The sequence below is a fragment of the Apium graveolens genome, chromosome 7 (assembly GCF_009905375.1).
Source record: "Apium graveolens cultivar Ventura chromosome 7, ASM990537v1, whole genome shotgun sequence".
Classification (NCBI taxonomy): Eukaryota; Viridiplantae; Streptophyta; class Magnoliopsida; order Apiales; family Apiaceae; genus Apium; species Apium graveolens.
The window spans coordinates 194376937-194397419 of NC_133653.1; the positions used below are offsets into that span (position 1 = coordinate 194376937).

The 20483-nt window shown below is 30.8% G+C and overlaps 1 protein-coding gene across 1 annotated transcript; it reads left to right on the plus strand.

The window, feature by feature from the left end:
- Positions 1 to 18335: 18335 nt before the first annotated feature.
- LOC141670686 (putative microtubule-binding protein TANGLED) lies at positions 18336 to 20456 on the plus strand. The gene is made up of 4 exons (XM_074476640.1): positions 18336 to 18540; positions 18753 to 18895; positions 19022 to 19077; positions 19256 to 20456. Exons 1-4 carry the CDS (start codon positions 18460 to 18462, stop codon positions 20137 to 20139), a joined length of 1164 nt encoding a protein of 387 aa, XP_074332741.1. The 5' UTR covers positions 18336 to 18459; the 3' UTR covers positions 20140 to 20456.
- The last annotated feature ends 27 nt before the right edge of the window (positions 20457 to 20483 follow it).

The window sequence follows — 20483 nt, forward strand, 5'->3', positions numbered from 1 at the left end:
TATATCAACATTCAAAACAGATAAGGCTCATGTATTTTGAAATTCGGTTCGGTATTTATTTTCAGAAAATACGAATAACTGTCGTTATAGAAAAATAGGGTCATAGGGCTCTTTTCTTACAAAATATTTCACCAAACTGATTTACATACTGATAGTTATTGGAATCTTGGTTCAAAATTTAACTTAGATTGGTGGAACCAAATTTATATTTAATTAAGCGTTAACAAGGCAAACCAACTGATTTATATCAGTAAGTTTATCTGGGTAACATTTAACCAAATACAACTCAAGGTCACACTATTCCGAGTTAGTTTCTCATATCGGAAAGTAAATCTGTAAAACGATTTACAAAATATACAAATAAATGATTCGAATAGTAATTCTGATAATTAAAAGATACGTTCCTGAATTCCCAGAAATAATAATTTTTCGGAAATCGGGCAGCACCTCCTCTATTTATCGAACTGCCAGTCGATATCATATCGACACCAAAGAACAAAAATTAACACAATTCGCAATCCAAATATCTACTACGACTTAAATAATCATACCCGACTAATTTACGAATTAATATTTTATAAATCGTAGGACTCAGTTATTACATCACGGTCCACCGTCGGCTCGCCGAGGCTCATTGCCGACGGCGGCAAAACTCGCGGGTACCCGTTACTTCGGGTTTCCGACGCAAGTTTTACCGATAAAAAAAAAATTCCACACGAAGGTTATATCACATATTTTCATCAAAATTACCCCTGCAGAAAAATAAAGTAAGTAAATAATTAAAGGAACCATAATTCAACTGCGTGTAATCACACGCGCCACAAACCACCGCACAAATTGAAGCACAGAAGCAATCGGAAAATATAAGGGACAACGGAACAACCATCAGAAGGAGGCACAACACGGAAAGTCACAAACGACACATGCATAACTGTGCACACAGAACACATATGCACATATTCGGTATAACCCCCCCTTTCCACCACCGTCGCCTCTCCGGCGAACCAGCGGTAACAGGCGGCCGGGAAAGGAAGGAGAGCGACGGCAATTACCAGGAAGAGGGACTGCAGCGGCAAAACATCACAAAGGGAGATGAAGCCGAGAGCTGAAATATACATATGCATAGTGTATGTATATGTTCTTTCGAGAGAGAGAAAAAGATTAGGGAGAAAGGGCTGTAAGAGAGACATAGGGGATAGAGATGAGGGTTTGATGTTTTATATAAAAATTTATAACCTCTTACAAAAATAAAATGTGTACCCTGTAAACTCAGCCACGTGTCCCAATCTGACTGCAAGTCTAAAATTTAACGACCATATTTTACATTTAACGATATAATTCACGAATAAAAATAACTCGAAATAATTACAAAATAGTTCTAAAATTCTCGGAATAAAATTTACCGAAATACAAATTCCACAATTTTTGAAACATTTTTGAAGTTAACACTGAACCCGCATTTAAATAGAATCAGAAATAATGCAAGACTAAATATTTGGAAAAATATTACTTCCTAAATTTTATAAATTCCCATAAATAATTATTGTAATTATAAAGTCATAAAAGAAATTTTAAAGATAATTTAAATATTTATGAAATTAAATTTTCAATAAAATCACTTTTAAAGACAAAAACAAAATGACATTACTCAGTAATTAATAATACAAATAATTCTCAATCATAACTGAGTCACACACAATTAATATTACATACAACACATCGCAGACCGAATATCCATCCAATCCCTAATATTACTAAACACACCCAATTTACCGATATCAATAAAATGATGGGTTTTCAAATAAACTTTTGAAAATAATATATTTAAGTAAATATTTTTAGAAATTAACAAGGATCGATATAACACTTAACAATTAGCACATTATCATTTAATAATACAAATTCGTCAAACAAGAATAAAATATCCACAATTTTATTCCTTCCTAATCAGAAAATCACCTAAACATATTCAAATATTAATAATAATAATTCTGAAAATACGGGATATCACAAGAAATGTTTAGGTTCTTCCAGCTGCTGGGTTTTTAAGGCCTGTATGTTCTGCAAATTACATCATGTTTCTTCCCATCACCGTGGTGGTGTTGGAACCTGATGAAATTTTGAGTATACCAGGCCATAAATTTGATTTGGTTCCTGTGACGCTCCTATATAATTCTCTTCATTGTTCTGCTCTCGAGGAGCTTCCTATTTATTCCACTGGTATTGTGTATTAAATTTTAGAACAAATCGCTTACACTTTGTTGTTTTTAACTTTAAGTTTATTGTTGTAGATGTTATTGGAATTGTTGAACTTCTGCAACCAGTACAATCTATTATGACAAGATTTGGTGAAAAGGAAGTGTTACACTTCAGAATTTCAGATGGCGTGTAAGACTCTTCAATAAATTTTTTGACAATTATAAAAATACTACGCCATCCTCCAATTTTCATATTTTACGTATTAACACTATTGAACATCCATAAGTGTTTGACGTTTTATTATATTCATTTTAGGAGGGCCATCCAAGTGTGTTTTAGCGGTTCTTTGCCAACAAATTTTGAATCGTTGTACCAAATTACTAAAATTGAACCCAAAATTGTGATTCTGGCATCTGTTAGAGTCTTTATGTATCGAGGTTAATGTCTTATTATTATATTAAAAACCTTTAAAATTGTAAGCCTTCTCGTAAGTTATAGAATTTCTTCCAGCTCTTAAATAATATATATTATTCGCTCTTAAAAACAGGAAGAGCGCAGATCAGCAATATTCCGTCAACAAAGCTTTTTGTCAATCTTGATTATCCTGATATCTTTTATTTGAGGCAGAGGTAACTAAATATAAATTATATATTTTTTATTTATACATCATTTTTTTCATATATATGCTTATAATTTTTACATACTTTGCAATATAGGTTGATGGACATTTGACAAATCCAAATTTGACGCTGCAGAACCATTCCCGTCAACGAAGCTTGAAGACATTTTATTTTAACTGCATTTCTATTAAATTGATGAGACATGTCGTTTTTTAATTGTTGGAATACTGATAACCTTCCTGATTCAACCGCATTGTCGTATTTATTTTTATTAAACTTATTTACCACACTATGGATTATTTTATAATTTCTGTGTAAAACATAATTCTCTCAATATTTGTCTTTATTAAATGCTGGAACAATTTTGATCACATTATCTCAACTCAATAGTTTAAATAAATACATTAATTTAATATGTATATTCGAAAGTTCTGAAAAAAGATGTTATATATAATTCCATTTCGAAAGAATCAAACAGATTCTGTTATAAATATTCATATCATTTTCATATCTTATGCATATTTTTAAATGAATTAGAGAAACAGACAGAGTTATGAACAAAAATATACAAGTTGATATAAAAATGAAATTAATAACACTTTGATTGTGATGATTGGATTAATTTAATTGATTAACCTTAATTAATTAATTAACTCAAAATTTAAAATATAATATTCCGTTACATCTAAATTGTACTTATATATACAAAAATTATATTGAATAGATAGGAAGATAATTGATGATTAATAATATAATCATTCAGGATTATATTGTTGTCGGTCTTTATCTACATATTTAAAAAAAGTATCAATTAACATCAAGTTACCAGATTGAATAAGATAATTGATGATTGATTAGAGAATCAATCAGGACCATATTGTTGGAAGTCTTTATCATACAATTAAAATAGAGTATCAATTAACATCAATTTACCAGTTTGAATAGTAATCATAACCTATCAAGTTGCATATATATATATATATCATTTGCAAATGCATTTAAATTTCATGCCTTGAGATAAACAACACACATACTCTGACACTAAAAATAAAACTTTAGGTTTCCTCTCAATTTGTTCTCTCTAAAAACATCATTAATTAGTACGAACTGATCTAATATATTATCATTATTTCTTCATCGTGCATGCTGTCAATTTTTGTTAATATTTTGTAGGCTTTAATTCCTCAATTGTTAATGCTTGACACTTTGTTTAATTGACTTGAACAAAAGCTTCAATGGAGTCTGCAGTATTTAATCTTATTGAAGACCTTGATCAAACGACTACCAATTGGAAGATTAAGGCTAGAGTAACTAGGATGTGGACCAACGTTAGCTCTGAGAATGGATCAGTCGAAGGATATAATGTCATTCTGCTTGATGATGATGTAAGTCTTATGTTGTAAAATTTTATTATGGTATTACGTAAAATCCTACCTTCTTTTGTATACCAAATGTAACATCCTTTTTTGTTTTAGAATAATCACGTCCATGCATTTGCTTATCCCAACATTTGGAATGGATTCAAAATTCCGGTGATTGAATGAGGCATTTATGTTTTTGACCAATTTTCTGTGAAAGATGTTGTCGGTAATCTGAAGCCTGTACAAGCTGATATCTGCATCAGATTTTCACAATATACTACGTTCACCGCTGTTGAAGACGATGGCATGATTCCTGCCTACAAATTCGAATTTCTGGATTTAGGTGATCTTTTTGCTGAGGCCAGCAAATATCAGCCACAACAACAGCCTGAATTTGCTATAGGTGACCTTAATATAATACTCTTTTGGTTCAGATTATTAGTTTATTAAAATGCGTACCTTAATATTTCACTGCATTTTATCTTTCACTAAATTAGATATATTGCTTTGTTTAATTTAGATGTAATTGGAGTTATTGAGGATTTTAAACCTCTAACAAAACTTGACACAAAATTTGGTATGCGAGACATTGTCAAATTCAGGATTTGTGATTCCAGGTTTGTCGAATGTTTTAATATTTATCCTGTAATTATAATTATTTTCTGAGTCCACCTCTAAAGTGGAACTTGTATATCCTGAAATATATGTTCATTTTTCAATATAGTAATCAGCATAAAGTCAGTGTTTGGGGAGATCTTGCTGTGTTGGCCAATAACATTTGTACTAAGAAACTCCAGTCTCCAGTCATTGCAATAATAACGAGCACAAAAGTTACAACTTTCATGAGTAAGTTCTCTTTAACTACTTAGTATAAATGACCTTGATATTATACAACAATTTCCTGAACTATATTGCTTTGATTTAGATAATGTGCAGATTGGTACTTTGCCATCTTCAAAATTGTACCTCAACGTAGATGATGAATCTGTGACTGATATGAGGATGAGATACTACGATTAAGAATTATAATAATTACATAATTACAGCATGTTTGCATGTTTAATAACAGTTGATAGGAGGCTGAGTTAATAAACATCAATATTTACCTTTGTAGGTTGAAAGAGGAGGGATATTTGTCAAAGAGAGAAAAATATCTTAAGGCGGCAAAATTTGAATTTGTTCAAACCTTTATGGAAAGAATGACATTAAAGGATCTCAATGAAAAGCTGACATATGATGACTTGAAGGTTTTATAACCTTTATAAAATTTGCACGACACAACCATATTGAATATGATTTATTTTTAAATCAGAACTTTTTTCACTTCAAACAGAAAAGGATATACACCACGTTCTCAGTTGTTAAGGTGGATGAGGATATAGCATGGTGGTTTTACAGTTGTAACAAATGTCAACAAGAGGTTGAGCGGCTTGACAGGAGATTTCGATGTAATAATTGCCCTCGCATTATTCCGGTTGCCCCTAAAAGGTAGAACAAATTAGAGTTATATCAAAAATTTATTATGTTTTACTCTGTATTAAAGTCAACTTTCAATACTTATCACATAATTCCTTATAAATTCATGTTTCGTATCATGGTCCTTGCCGAAGATGATACATTTTCATGTAATGTTATGCTCATGGACCGAGCTGCTAGAAGGATTGTTGGCACAAGTGCAACAAAAGCGTATAATGATTTTGAGAAGGTATAAATTCATTACAACAAAGCAGATCCAATGTAATCTTCTAAATTATCTATTAAAGTGTTTGATAATTATTACATTGTTTCAGGCTCCTGAAGAAGGCCTTCCTCAGGTACTTAAAGATTTAGTTGGAAAGGAAGTCACTGTCATTATTCAGTTGAACAAAGCAAATGTAACTGAGGATAATACCATATTTGATGCAAATGACATATTTGACACGACTACGCAGAGTCCAAGTCCATCTGAATCTGCACATATATCAGAATCTTCCTCCATCAATTTTTTCGTTAATGTAAGTTTGGTTTTTATATGTTATAATACTCGAACCATTATAATTTTATAACTTTTAGTCTTCCAACAAATCTTTATAAAGCGTAATTGTTTTTGTGTTAGTCTGTCGATCTTGATGCCATTGATCATACTCCAAGCTCTGCAAAATCAGTTACCAAAAAAATTAAAAAGGTAAGATACATTTATGCATTGTATTTTATTTTTTTGAATTAAATCACTTACATTCCGTTCATTAATTATCCTCATAAGTTGTAAGATAAGTTGTTTTTCTACGTTAAATTTAAAGGATTACATATTGGTTTTGGTTCTTGACGTAAGTCTGAGTTACATTACAATTTGATATGAATTGATTGGTATAAATATATTAATAAGTACCTATATTCTATAAGTTTTTCTGTTATTTTGGTCATATTCTAAGAATTTTTAATTTGATAAAATTTGCAGGAGAAGTAATACAGCAATTTATCACTCAATTATTTTGCTTGATGTTATGTACGAAATCTAGATTGGATTGGTATTTAGCATTTCTGAATTTCATTTTAAATAATTACCATTATCAAGTTGTTATCATCATATTCTATCTTTCATAACTTTAATTTCCGGAATTGATGCAAATGAATTTTACAGATTGGACAAGTTATACGTACTATGATCCAGTTTCTTTCAATTTCCAGAATTTCTATCATAATTTCCTTCAATACTTTATGTCATTATTAAGGATTGCTTCATATATTTATCTATGTAATCCGGTACTTAGATTCTTGTTTTTAGTTTTCTTTAATTCTATCCGTTGTACAAATTATTAAACTTAAGATATAAAAGATTGACCAAATATTTATACTCCACAAGTACTCAATCAAACTTTTCGATAAACATACGATAAATTGTAAACATACGGTATTATTAAACTTTTCGATAACCAATTATTAAACTTATGACTTTATATTTTTTGGTAGTTAATCAAAAATTGTAAGCATACGATATTCAATATAATTTCTAACTACTCTACAAAAATATAACAACTTAAAGCCAGTAATTAAATTCCAACAAAACGTTCCTGAATCAATAAAGTAGTTACACAACCATAGTAAATTAACATGTTAGAAAAACATGATGAGAATGAGAAGCAGTAGTCTGAGACATTAACAGAACCGAAAAAATATAGTCTTAAAGCTGCTTATATGGGAAAAACATAACAAGGCCTGTGTGGGAAAGTCACCATAAAAACTACGGCCTGATCTTTTTCCAACAATTGAAATACAACTATTTCATGTAATGGGATCTCATTATCTTTAACAAACTGATTCCAGCCACTTGAAAACCTAAACATCTTCCCCGATTTGACAACACCGACATACCAACTCCCGGCAGCAGTTCTCAAATTTACCATGTCACCAGCTATCCATTGTCCATTTGGTGATTCAACGTAGCTCGGGATATACTACAATACAGATGTAAAAAATAAGTACAAGTCAAAGTATATAAAAAACAGGGCAACTGTGTTATAAAATTTTATAAAATATTTTTGTACCACTCCATGAGATGTGTTGTCCACATTGGATGTTGTCATGACATGGGTAAAAGTCATGTTCTCATTGTTGTGAACATCAACTTCCAGGTTAACAGGAAGTTGAATAGGTTCATCAGCAATCTCCATCTCTGACTCTATAGTATAAATAACATTAAATTAAAAAAAAACGAATATGTAAGTTTAAAATTAATTACATGCTTTGTATAGTAGATATAACCTGAACTTTCGGAATCTTGGTCAAGTATCATTGCTTCCACATTTGAATTATCAAATATCATAACAAAAAAGTTTCCTTCACCAAAGTAGGTAAACAAAACATTGTCAGTCTCTCTCAAACCATATTCTCGCACAAGATCTTCAATGTCATACATCTTTCTCTCAGTTTTGGAACACGTTCCTTCATATCGACTTCCATTTCTCATGTAGAACTGGACTTTAGATGGTAGCAGCTTCCCAAATGCTCTCCAGAAATGTGCAGGAATTGGCTATCAAAGATCAAAGATTAATAAAGTACCAGCTTTTACATTTTACTAATAAATGGATAAATTATTAAAGTGCACAGAATTATAGGCTCTGTACAAGTGGATATGGCCGATAACACTATAATCTACTTTTTTTTTACCTAAATATCATAAACATAAAATAACTGACTTCGATAGAAAATAGTGTTCTTACAATTTCTCCATTTTGAAATGCAGGATTGTTAAGAAACACCAGGAACTTCCATTCTATACCAGTCATTAAATCTGAAAAAACATATCATTCATAAGAAACTTTATTTTTATCATAGTAGTCCAACAAGAGTTTTATGAAGTTTGTGTAAAGTACCTTGATCATAGAAAGTGCCACGTAGAATTGTCCTATTCTTGAAGTATATAACCTCGCAGAGGTCATCCTTCAAACAATTCACAAAGAATTTCCCAGAGCCCTTATTAAGGAGTAAATCAAAGTGGAACCGAACAAACCTCGACAATCAATGTTGAACTCTTTCATGTGACAGAGAGACTGTTCCGACTTCTTGAAATTCACATAGGTTTCATGTCCATTAGCAAGTACAAGAATTACTTTACTAGGAATAGATTCTCGAAGACTATTGACAAAGTTATCAGGTAGTTTCTGGAAATTGACAAATTTGTTTTCACATTAGTACTTTTAAATCATATAATATCATTAAACTCTTCAGGCATGCAATAAGATCAAATGATAGTAGAATGCACATTAGCATTATATTAGTAAAATATACCATTTCATGAAGGTCTCTGTCATCACGTGGGAGAGTTACTAAGAACGATGGATTTTCCTCGCTAAAGTACCTAAGCTGATTTAATATTGGATAAAGAGCACACATAATATGTAGAGTTAAAAATGATGAATATATTATAGTACATTACAAGGATTGATAGTGAATTTTAGTTTACCATCTCTGAATCTTTCAAGGTTTGCATGTTTGCACTACGGAAATCAGTATTTCCACTCATATCTGCAATATAAAATGGAAATATAGCTCATATACAATTACAATGATTGTATATCGGAGCCTCTGTAACACTATCATCTCCTAATTCATCTAAAAAGTAGCAAGATTGTTCTGATATTTACTTGCCAGAAAAAATGTACTAAATCAACTGTCAATTAAGTAGCAAGAATGAGGAACACATTCGAATCATTATACCCATTGCAATAAACTAAACTTTGTAAATCAGTATGTGGTATCACGACTGAAAAAACAAAGTAGAACAACAAGTATTCACTATTACTAAAGCCACTGTATTCACCATTACTAAAGTATCGAAATTCCACACCAAGTATAACAACAAGGACTGTACAATTACAGCAGAGTATCGCATATCAAATGACTTGGTCATGACTTTAAATAAAATAACAATCTATAATTGTGAATTCATATATCGAATTCTACATACCTTGATGTTTACTATTGCTAAAAGTAAAAATCAATTTTCTCTGCTTCTCACATTGTGCGGAGACTACTAAAAAAATGATAAACTGGGCACCGAGTATAACAGATAATGTACAATTGAGGAAGAGTATCCCATATCAAATTCCTTACCATGATTTTAAACAAAAGGAAAAACTACAATTATGAATGCATATATCAAATAGAACATACCTACATGTTTACTACTCATAAAATAAAACATCAATTTGCTCTGCTTCTCAAATTATGCAGATACTACTATTCATAACCCAATCTGATTAAGTCTTTACATGCATCAATTAAGATCAATACAACTTGAATTACATTCTCAGTGATCATACAGATCAGACCAGATAAGTTAGATAAACTACTATAACAACTGATTGGGAAAAATTGAAGCATACAACCGAACTTCAAATTAAAGAAACAGTAACAGAGGATTGAGGAATTAGTACCGTAGTGTAGATTATCTGAGGATTGAGCTTGGTATGAGGATTGATAGACCTTCTACGCCAGGGATTTGAGCAGGAATCGAGAGAAACGGCCGGTACTATATCTACATGCAACCCCTTTTGTACACTAGACAAAAGTAATAAATTCAACTACTTTTGACCTATATCCTTTTTATGAACCAATAAATAAATTTGTATTGTATCACTAAATAATTTAAAAATAATTTAATTTAACTACGTAATAAATGAAATGAGATATGTTAAAAATATTTGAATTTTACATAATTATTAGAATAAATTTAAAATTATATGCGTTGCGAACGGAATGTTATGTTAGCAGAGAAAAAAATAATGATTAACAATTTTGTAATAAAAATATATTACATAATTTAAGAAAATTTTTAAAAAATAAGCCTTTGGCATTTTTTATAAGCAAGACTCGGACATTTTTTCGAATACAATGAAAATTAAATAAGCTGTGGACGAATTTAAGTGTTTGTGGGAAAAAATATCCTTTCTATGAATCAATAATTTTTTTTATTGTATCACTAAATAATTTAAAACTAATTTAATTTAATTACGTAATAAATTAAATGAGATATGTTGAAAATATTTGAATTTTGCATAATTCTTAGAATAAATTTTAAGTTATATAAGTTGTGGACGGAATGTTGTGTTAGCGGAGAAAAAATAGTGATTACTAATTTTATAATTATAATATATTACATCATATTATAGAAAGTGATACAATGTTTTAACGCTATAGTTTCTCGAGAGTTATGAATAAACTCTCGCTGAAACCCTAAACTTTTCGATGATAAAATTTTAACGCTATAGTTTCTCGAGAGTTATGAATAAATGTTTTATTTACTACATGAACTCGATAGAAATTTAATTTGAACGGTACGGAAGACAATAAAATTTAGATGCATAATCCAAATTTAAACCAATAAAATCCATAAGATTAATACATCATCTTTCAGACACAAAGTACTCGATCACATTCATCTACTTTTCAATTTAATAGAGATTAAACGCACTATTCGATAACTATATCGAATATTAAGTCTTCTTGATGAAAAGTAAAAACCAAGGTATCGTCTTTTTCCAGCTCATTGTCTGTTGTAAATTGGTTCCATCTAGCAGAGAATCGAGACAATCCAGTAGAACACACTACCTTAACATTCTATGTTAGAAGCCCCCTCCTCAAGGTTACATTTTCACCATTTATCCATCTCTTACCATTTGGCTGTATAGATGTTGGGGTATACTACAAAAAAATATCATTTTTCAATTAATTAGCCACAACACAAGTGAACTTTATATTGTATTTGTGAACATGTTGTAGGTGAATTGAAGGATTAGTATAACAATACCGCTCCATGACATGTGTTGTTCACATTTGAAGTTGTCAGCGTTGCGGTGAACTGCATCGCCATTACTTGATTATTTTCCTCATCAATTGCACCCTCTTCTACAACATCTTCTGCTGCTCCTTCAATATCCATATCAAAGATTTCTTCTTCTTTCTGCATTCCTGCTTCGAGAATTTATGCAGCATCATCAGCCTCTTCTTTAATATTCATGTCAACAATCTGTTCTATTTCCACAATTCCACCTTCAAGCTCTTCATTAACATCTGCAGACAATTAAGAAAATGTATTAAGATGAATATTTTCATAAATAGCTTCTCCATTATTAGCGAATGAATGCATTGCTTTAATAAGTCTTAACATTTTAACAAGAATATTATATTACTAATATTTGGTATCCTAATTACCAGATAAATTAAATGATATATAGTACTTAAAGTATTACCATTTCTTGATGAACATCTGACAGGTAATTTTTCAATTTTTGAACTATCAAAAATGACAGTGTCAAACTTCCCAGATCCTCTGTAGGTAAGCAACATAAAATCCGTCCTCTCGAATATTTTGTCATTTACTAGCTCTAGTAGATCAGAAATCTTCCCAGTAGATTCAGAGTACTGACAATTGTATATCATTCCATTCTTTAACATCAACTGTACTTTGACAGGTATTAACTGTCCAAAAGAGGTATGAAACTTTTCTGGTATGGTCTGTCACAAGCATCGTAAGTATCGCTAGGTTTAAAAGTTAGTATTGCTACAAAAAAGAGATACTGATCATAGTGCAGGAAAATAATGATTAGGCAATTTAAAGCTTACTATTACTCCAGAGTCTACTGCATCGACAATACCAAATACCATGAACTTGCAATCAATTCCACTTATTGTATCTATAAATTAAATATCATTATCCAATTTTAGTCATAATGAATAATGAAAATTAAAATTCTCTCTCAAAACAAATAAGTAAAAAGTTTGTATAAATGTGCATTTACCTCTAGAAGATAAATGCGACCGGTAAGCGAGTCTTGCAGAAGTATAATCTACTTCAATTGCATCAGGATTTAGGGCACATACCACAAATTGTCCCAGGTCCTCATGCTTGAAAATCAAAATTGTAGCTGAATACCTACTAACTTCTTTCAAGAACCATGTAAGCTTTACAAAACTGTGGTCTTCCTGTGAATACTTGACATCAAATTGACGACCATTTGGTAACCGAAACCAAACTTTTTTTGGAATCACGCTTGCAAATGTTATAGCCAACCTCTCTGGTAATTTCTGTATAAATCAGTTAAATTTTAAAAAACTCATTAGTAAACCATACTTGCAGCAATCTATAGATTATAGCAAAATTAATATGTTAAATTTGTACAATATTAAATGAAAAACTTACCACTACATGTTGAACATAGTTACCGGATTTAAGAATTACAATAAACTCTGGAAGCTTGGATACAAAAATATCCACCTAATAATTACAGGAACAGAAGATAATTATTTTTAAATTTAAAAACCATTTAACTTGATTCTATTAATATGAATTGATATGATTACATACCATCTTCTCCTTCTGCTTCAATTTCAAATTTATTTTAGGAATATTTGCATCCTTTATTAGTGGCAACCAATTATAAAATTCCTGCAATGGATTGATCTCATCTGCTTCTTCTAATAAAAGACCTTTTCCTTTTTCTCCGTCATTAAATTTATGTTCAATCTCCATATCTATAAAATATGTAATTAAGAAACATATGTCCAATAAGTATAAATTTAAAATTATAAAGATTTTAAGACATTGATAAGTGACATACCTTCACCTGAATCCAAATGAATCTGTAGAAACCAATATTTTCCAATCATCTGTTTTCCTCTAATACGCCTTTTCAAATAATCAATCTCTAGTCCATCTTCCTGAAATATCCTTGTTGAAATGATATCACTATCATCCATTGTAAATAAAAGTGTATCTCTTTCCCGCAAATGAAATATCCTTAACACATATCCAAAGCAGTTAAAATATCCATTTGCTGAGTTGTATGAAATGAAAGATTCATGCCCTTCAAGCGAGATTTTCATTATTTTCATGAGTTTTTCACTGTATTTGTACCGCACCAAACTTGGTACAACCTTGGAAAAAATAATAAACAATGCAATATTTACAGATTACACTTAAAAACACAAACACAAAACAAACACACAAACATATATACTCTATTATATATACTGCCTTTTCGATTAAATCACATAAAAAACTACTTACAAAACCTCCACATGCCAGAGTATCTTTAGAGACGATTTTTAGAAATGATTTTGGTGCAAACAAGTTTCCTGCCATAAAAAATAAAATAATTTATAAGTTTGTAATATTGTAGAATATCCGTAATTGAATCAATTTAAATATAGAATTTAAAGTAGTTAATTTATCACATTACCTCTATCAAGATCTTTCTCACAAACATCATGTTTATAGATGCAAACATTCACATTGTTCACATTTTCTATATCATTATGCATCCTGTACATCACTATATATTCATCAATTCCAAGTCCTGTGTCTGATACAAAATCAGACCAGCCTTTCCCAAATCTGCAATGGCCTCCAACCCTCTCCACCTCACATTTTCATTCCTTAGTGGTGAACCTCAGACTAACAGAGTTTCCATATTTGAAGTTTTTATAGAAATTCTCTGTTCCTGACTTCATTATCTGTCATATATGCAAAAATTTGTTCAGGTATCCAGCATATACACACTGGTATTAAAGTATGAATGCGACCTGATATGGAAAAAATTGCAAATAAATCTTACCAGATCAATCCCATCACCTTGCAAGTCTGCACTATTTACGCTAATACGGTAAGCTTCAGTTTTATTCAGGAAACCATCATAAACTAACATAGCAATAGATTTCTGAAACTGAATGTTTCCATAGACAACCATGAATTCTTCGTCTTTCCATTCCGGTTTATTATTAGGTCCCAATATGTTTGTAGAAGGGGGGGGGGTTGAATACAAACTATACCGTTTAATCAAATTTAATGCGGAATAAAAAATTGAAACAAAATTCAAGTTAAATAAAACTATTATTAAACTTGAAAGGTGTTACAACAACGGTATGATTTACAAGGGATTAATCTCAAATAAATTATCACAAATCTAGAATAAATTTGACATGAACTTTTTCTATTTTTGCAATAAAAAGATCAAATGCTAAAAGCAATTTGAGATTAAGTTCTAGGGATTTTGATCTGCTAGATAGTTACACAAGAACAAGAAAATAATTTCTAGTGGTTTGGATTTAACTTTAAAAGCTAGAAATATATGATCTTGAATTGCAGTTTGAGAGATGAGATGTTTTGTTCTGCGGCTGCTATGTTCTGTTCCTGAGTGATTGAATTATATGAATGTCTTCTGCTGTTTGTCTTTAATAATTCACTTCAACAGAATCAATTGAACTGGAAAGACAATCTGTGAATTTGCATGACTTTCGGTGAGACAATCTCCTAAACTAGCATGACAATCGGTATGACTATCTCCTGAACTAGCAAGACAATCCCATAGCTAGTAGAACTTTCGGTATGACAATCAATTTGAATTAGTATGACTTTCAGTATGATAATCTGATTGTCATACCAGTTCAATTGATTGTCATGCTGAATTAATATTGAATACAAATTCAAAATCAATTCTGAAATTTCATAATATTAATTCAGAATTAATTAATCAATTAATTCAATTAATCAATAAATTAATCTTTGCAGATATAATTTATTTTCTTAATTAAATTATATGACTTAATTAATTAATAGAGAATTAATACTACTCTTGAACATCAACCACTCTTCTGAAAATCTTCTAAAAATCACTGAAAATTATGAATCAATTCCACCACTTCAATGTTGACACTCGATGTACTGTCTGGCTCATGAGTGACTAACTTTCGTGACGTTTCTTCATGTCTTGACTTTGATAACTTGATTTTCTTCAGATTAAATCCCTGTAATTATCTGATACCCTGACAAGAACTATGTCACTTGATTAAATCCACAATCTTGATTTATATCACTGAGGCTTGATCAATTTCTTGAACTTCTTCCAGTGAAGTAATTCTTCAAGTCTGTAGATGAACATTGTTTCTGAATCCTTTGACAGATGTTACTTTGAGAGATATCTTTGACGATAGAACCACTATTTACTTGTTACATTCTTATTTGAGTTGAGTTAAATTCTCGAATAAACAAATAGGCTATGATATATGTCTTTCATTTATTTAACATCCACTCATTTGGTTCTATCATCGGGTAGTTTATCTCAGTTGTCGCTTCCTTATATATCTTGACATTAAAGACTCCATCTCCATGATAATCAAATAAAACAAGATTATATATCGTAATTCCATAAAACTCCATAAAGCGAGCAAGACCACATATTTTTCCGATTTCTGAATCATATCGAGCACGCCATTTATGTGTTTTACAATATATCTTCAAGCCAGTTGGAATTCTTCAACCACAAACACTTTTAAAATCCTCTGGAACTCTCTGATCAAGTACCATTAAATCAAATACATTTAAAAATAAACATAAATTTGACACTATATAAATTAACGCTGTAAAATATACACTTACAAAGTGCCCAAAATCAGAGACTTCTATATTTGCTGCCAGAAAGCTACATATACTCTCTTCATTATCTGTACAGTTGGTATTATGTTAATGTACCTAAATAAATGCAGTATATATATATACATTCTAGGTTAAATTTTTACCTAAATTGAATTTGACATTCTTCGCTCTAGAACTGGATCCTTTCTTCATCTGTAATTACATAATAAATTTGTTCCAATCAATATAAAGCACATTATTTTACTTAGATATTACATGCATGAGATACAAATCAAAGATTTTACAAGAACACCACATGTATAGGATATAAAACTTGAGAATTACATGAATTTGAGCAAGTAATGTTCTTAAATTCTATATAACATTAATCGATTAAGTTAAGGTGTGTAAACTTTAAAACTCTATCAATCAAACAATATAATCTCAAGTTCTAACACTGATTCATGGTTCCATTGCATAAACTATATGAAAGCAAGATAAACTATAGACAAAGAATCGATTCATACCTCCATTGTAGAGAAAGAGTTTGATTCTACCGAGAGTGCTGTAACCTTGGTGAAAAAAAGTTACTTTTTGCTTGAAAAAGTTGAGAATCTCAAAGTCACAGTAGTTTTCTTATCTGGGCTTCTTTTAAGACAGGACTTTGATTTTATGTGGGTTTCTTTTAAGACATGAGTTTAACATATCCCAAAGTCAACTTATTTGGGTTGTTTGAGTTTTTTAATTCTTTTGATATTTTCACCTTTTTTATAATTTTTAAAAAATGATTTTTACAAAATAGTGTTATATATTATGTTTTAATATAAGTGGGTTTTTGTATTATTTTGATTTTAAAATAAAATATTGCAATAAATTGTATGTTATGTAATATTTACTGGATTTTTTAAAAAAGTATTTAATTAAAAAATATTTACTCAGTTTTGTTGTACAAATTATTAAAATACTGACTACTAAAAACGTAAAAGAGAAATGTTAAAATATGAGTTAAGAGACTTTTAATTAGTTAAAATGTGAGAGAAAGAAAACTAAAATAAAATACTGAGATTTAATGTTAAACTATAATATCAATTTTATATTTCAAAATAAACGGAAATTAAATAACTGTAATAAATAAATTAAATAAAACTAGAAGATAACCGTTTATGTTATAAATTACAAACTTCGAGAAAAAAATTCAAAATTGAAAAAATTTGGAGCGCGCGTAGCGCGGGCAAAAGGTCCCTAGTAACAAATAAAGGAGCAAATCATGCATGGTTGATTAGTCTAAAATCTTTTTCATAGATAGCTTGCTTTTTGAATTTTAAATTATAAATATTGATTAAGAATATTTATACAAACATAATAAATCAATACAAAAAAATAATACTAAAATTACAAAAAAGAAAGAGTAAAAGAAACGACATATCAAATCAATACAAAAAAATAATACTAAAATTACAAAAAAGAAAGAGTAAAAGAGACGACATATCAAATAAATACAAAAAATTATACTAAAATTACAAAAAAAGAGTAAAAAGTCGAATAAAAAGAAAAAGAAATTGAAAATAGAAGAATGAGAGAGATAAATGTCTGATGTAATTTGAAATAGTGGTTTTTGAAGGTAGATATATTTGAATAGATAGTTTTATCGTGGCTAAAATTGTGGATCTTGAGTAACATACATATAATATTAATTGGGTAATTTGATTGGATATGAGATAATTAAAGAAATTAGAATTTCAAAAAAAAACAATTGGATATGTAAATATAGTAATTGGGCTATTTAATTTGATTAAATATGAGATTAATTTTGAAATTCAAAAATAGGTAAATAATAATTAATATAGGTCAATTAAAATTAGTTGGATAGTCCATATATATAACAAAACATATAAAATTTGGATTATAAGTAAATTTATTTATCCATAAATAAAATAAGGAGTAATCACTAAGATATACTATAAATACCGTAGATTTTAAGACTTCAAACGGATGGTGTAATTACACGAGGGACCAAAATAAGCTGGAGTACACTTGTTGACTTTTACAACATAAAAACAAACATGTAACGTAAGTAATTTGTACCCAATAATTCTATTAAAAATTTTAATTAATGGTCAAAATGGAAAAATAGCCGTTTCAGAAATGTTTAGCTGTAGACTTGTAGTCGTAGAGGTCTATTTGTATATACACATTGTGTATGTATGTATGTGTACATTCGACCGTTGGAACATAAGTAGGAGTATCCGTTACAACAAAAGCAAGTTGATCATGTTCCCACATTGAAACATTAACAACCCCCATTGTCTTAATTTCTTCAGTTTGTAACTACATATATCCTCTACCGAGAGAGACACAGAGAGACAGAGGTATTAGTGATTGGTTGAAAATGGTTGCAAGAAGCCCACCAAAGCTCAAGAAAATGGTGGCTCCTCTCAATCCCACCCTTCTTAGAGAAACTGTTGACAAGGTAACACACACACACATCTCTCTCTCTCTCTCTGAATTTATAGATTAGTACCTCTCTCTCCCTCCCCCCCCCCCTCTCTGTCTCTCTCCCTGAATATATAGATCAGTACCCCCCTCTCTCTCTCCCCCTTTATATATAGATTAATACCCTCTCTCTCTCTCTGTATACATGTATGCGTTCAAAATTTTTGATGATGTGAGTGTGACTTGTAGGTGGATAAATGTGTGGCTAGATTACAAGAGCTTCAATACACAGTTACAGGAGGGAGAAAAGTTATATCAGGTGTGAGTTTGAGTCCACGCAGTACTAGAGTCTATTTAAAAACTAGTCTCAGATGCAAACAAGAATCTGCAAGGTAATCATTTTGCCCCCTTTAATTTTGGGTTGTTTTATGCCTAAAGATTCAATGTTTTTCTTGGTTTTGATTGGTTTGTAGTGTTTTCTAAAACGGGGTTTCTTTATTTTCTTGTTAAAATTGTAGAATCCGGAATGCTACTCCTAAGAAATCTCCACCTGGTTCATTGCCTACGAATAGAGGTCATTTCTTAATCCCCTCGAGAACAATATTTTTTACATGTACAATTTGCATATATATTTGTACAATGATAGTCTTAATTCAGTGTGCTTGTGCTTGTGTGTGTGAGCTTATCTGTGAATGAGTGAGTTTTGATCGGAATTGGTATATGGGGTTGATTGAATTTGTATAAAAATTCAGGCGAATGGCGCCGAATGTCATTGCCAGCAATGCTACTAGGAGAAACAGTGGGAGAAATACTGCAAGCAAGTCAATTTGCTAAAGAAATTGTGGCAACAATTGAACCAACAAACATATTAGATGCCGGTGATGACCCAAAAACTCCACTCAATGTGAGGCGAAAACAAAGGCCAAGCCTCGAAAATTCTGAACTCCGGGTACGAAGAAAGAGGGAGAAACAAACTGCCTTGCAATCTATTAGGTTAGGAGCTGATCCTCCACCACTACAACGGGCTAAATCTCGGATAAATTTCAAGATTTCACCACCTAAGAAAAGGGAGAATGACAAAGAAAATTGCCGTTTTTCTGCCAACAGAGTGTCCCCTAGGCATAAACCATGGGCTAAGAAAGCAGTACTTTTTCCCAACCCATTGTTCCATTCATCACCAACAAAAGATCAGCCGAAATTCTACAAAACAAAGTCTCCAATGATTGCCAAAAACCGACCAACAACTCCTCATAAGTTCTTGATCAAATCCCCTGCTTCAGCGTCAAAGTTTCAAGTGAAGATCAAGAGCCCACCACTTAGCTTATCCCCAACAAGACCTTCAAGTTTGATCAGAAAATCGCCAAAAATGTCAACTGCAACAAAGTTGCGTAGATCATTTTCGCCATCAAGATTGGCCAACAAACTGGCTTCGCCATTAAAAAGTAGAAAATCAGTAACCAACATGGATGGGGTGCGCAGATCATTTTCGCCATCAAGATTAGCAAACAAATTGGTTTCTCCATTGAGAAGTAGAAAGTCTATAAACAATATTGATGGGGCCAAGATGATGATGAGTGGACTCAAACAAAGACCAAGTACTTCTATACCAATGCAGTTCTCCTCTCGTAGAATTTGAAGGATAATAAGGAAGATTATTTTTCGATGTTTATAATCATTTTTCATATTTTTAATCAATGGGAAAATTGTTTCCTTGACAAGTTTGATTTTCCATTGTGAGTTGCGTCTCATACTCTCATATAAGATTCATTTCAATAATATGTCTTTCAATGAAGTGATCTTTTTTTCCTGGAAGTCCAATGAAGTGATCTTTTTTGAAGTTCATCTTTGTTGTTTACTTTGAAGAAGTAAATTACAACTGAAATATGTCTGTTTATTTGTACAACTGAAATATGTCTGTATATTTGTACAACTGAAATATGTCTGTTTCTATGTTTGTTGTGGCCAAAGATTAGTGCCGTA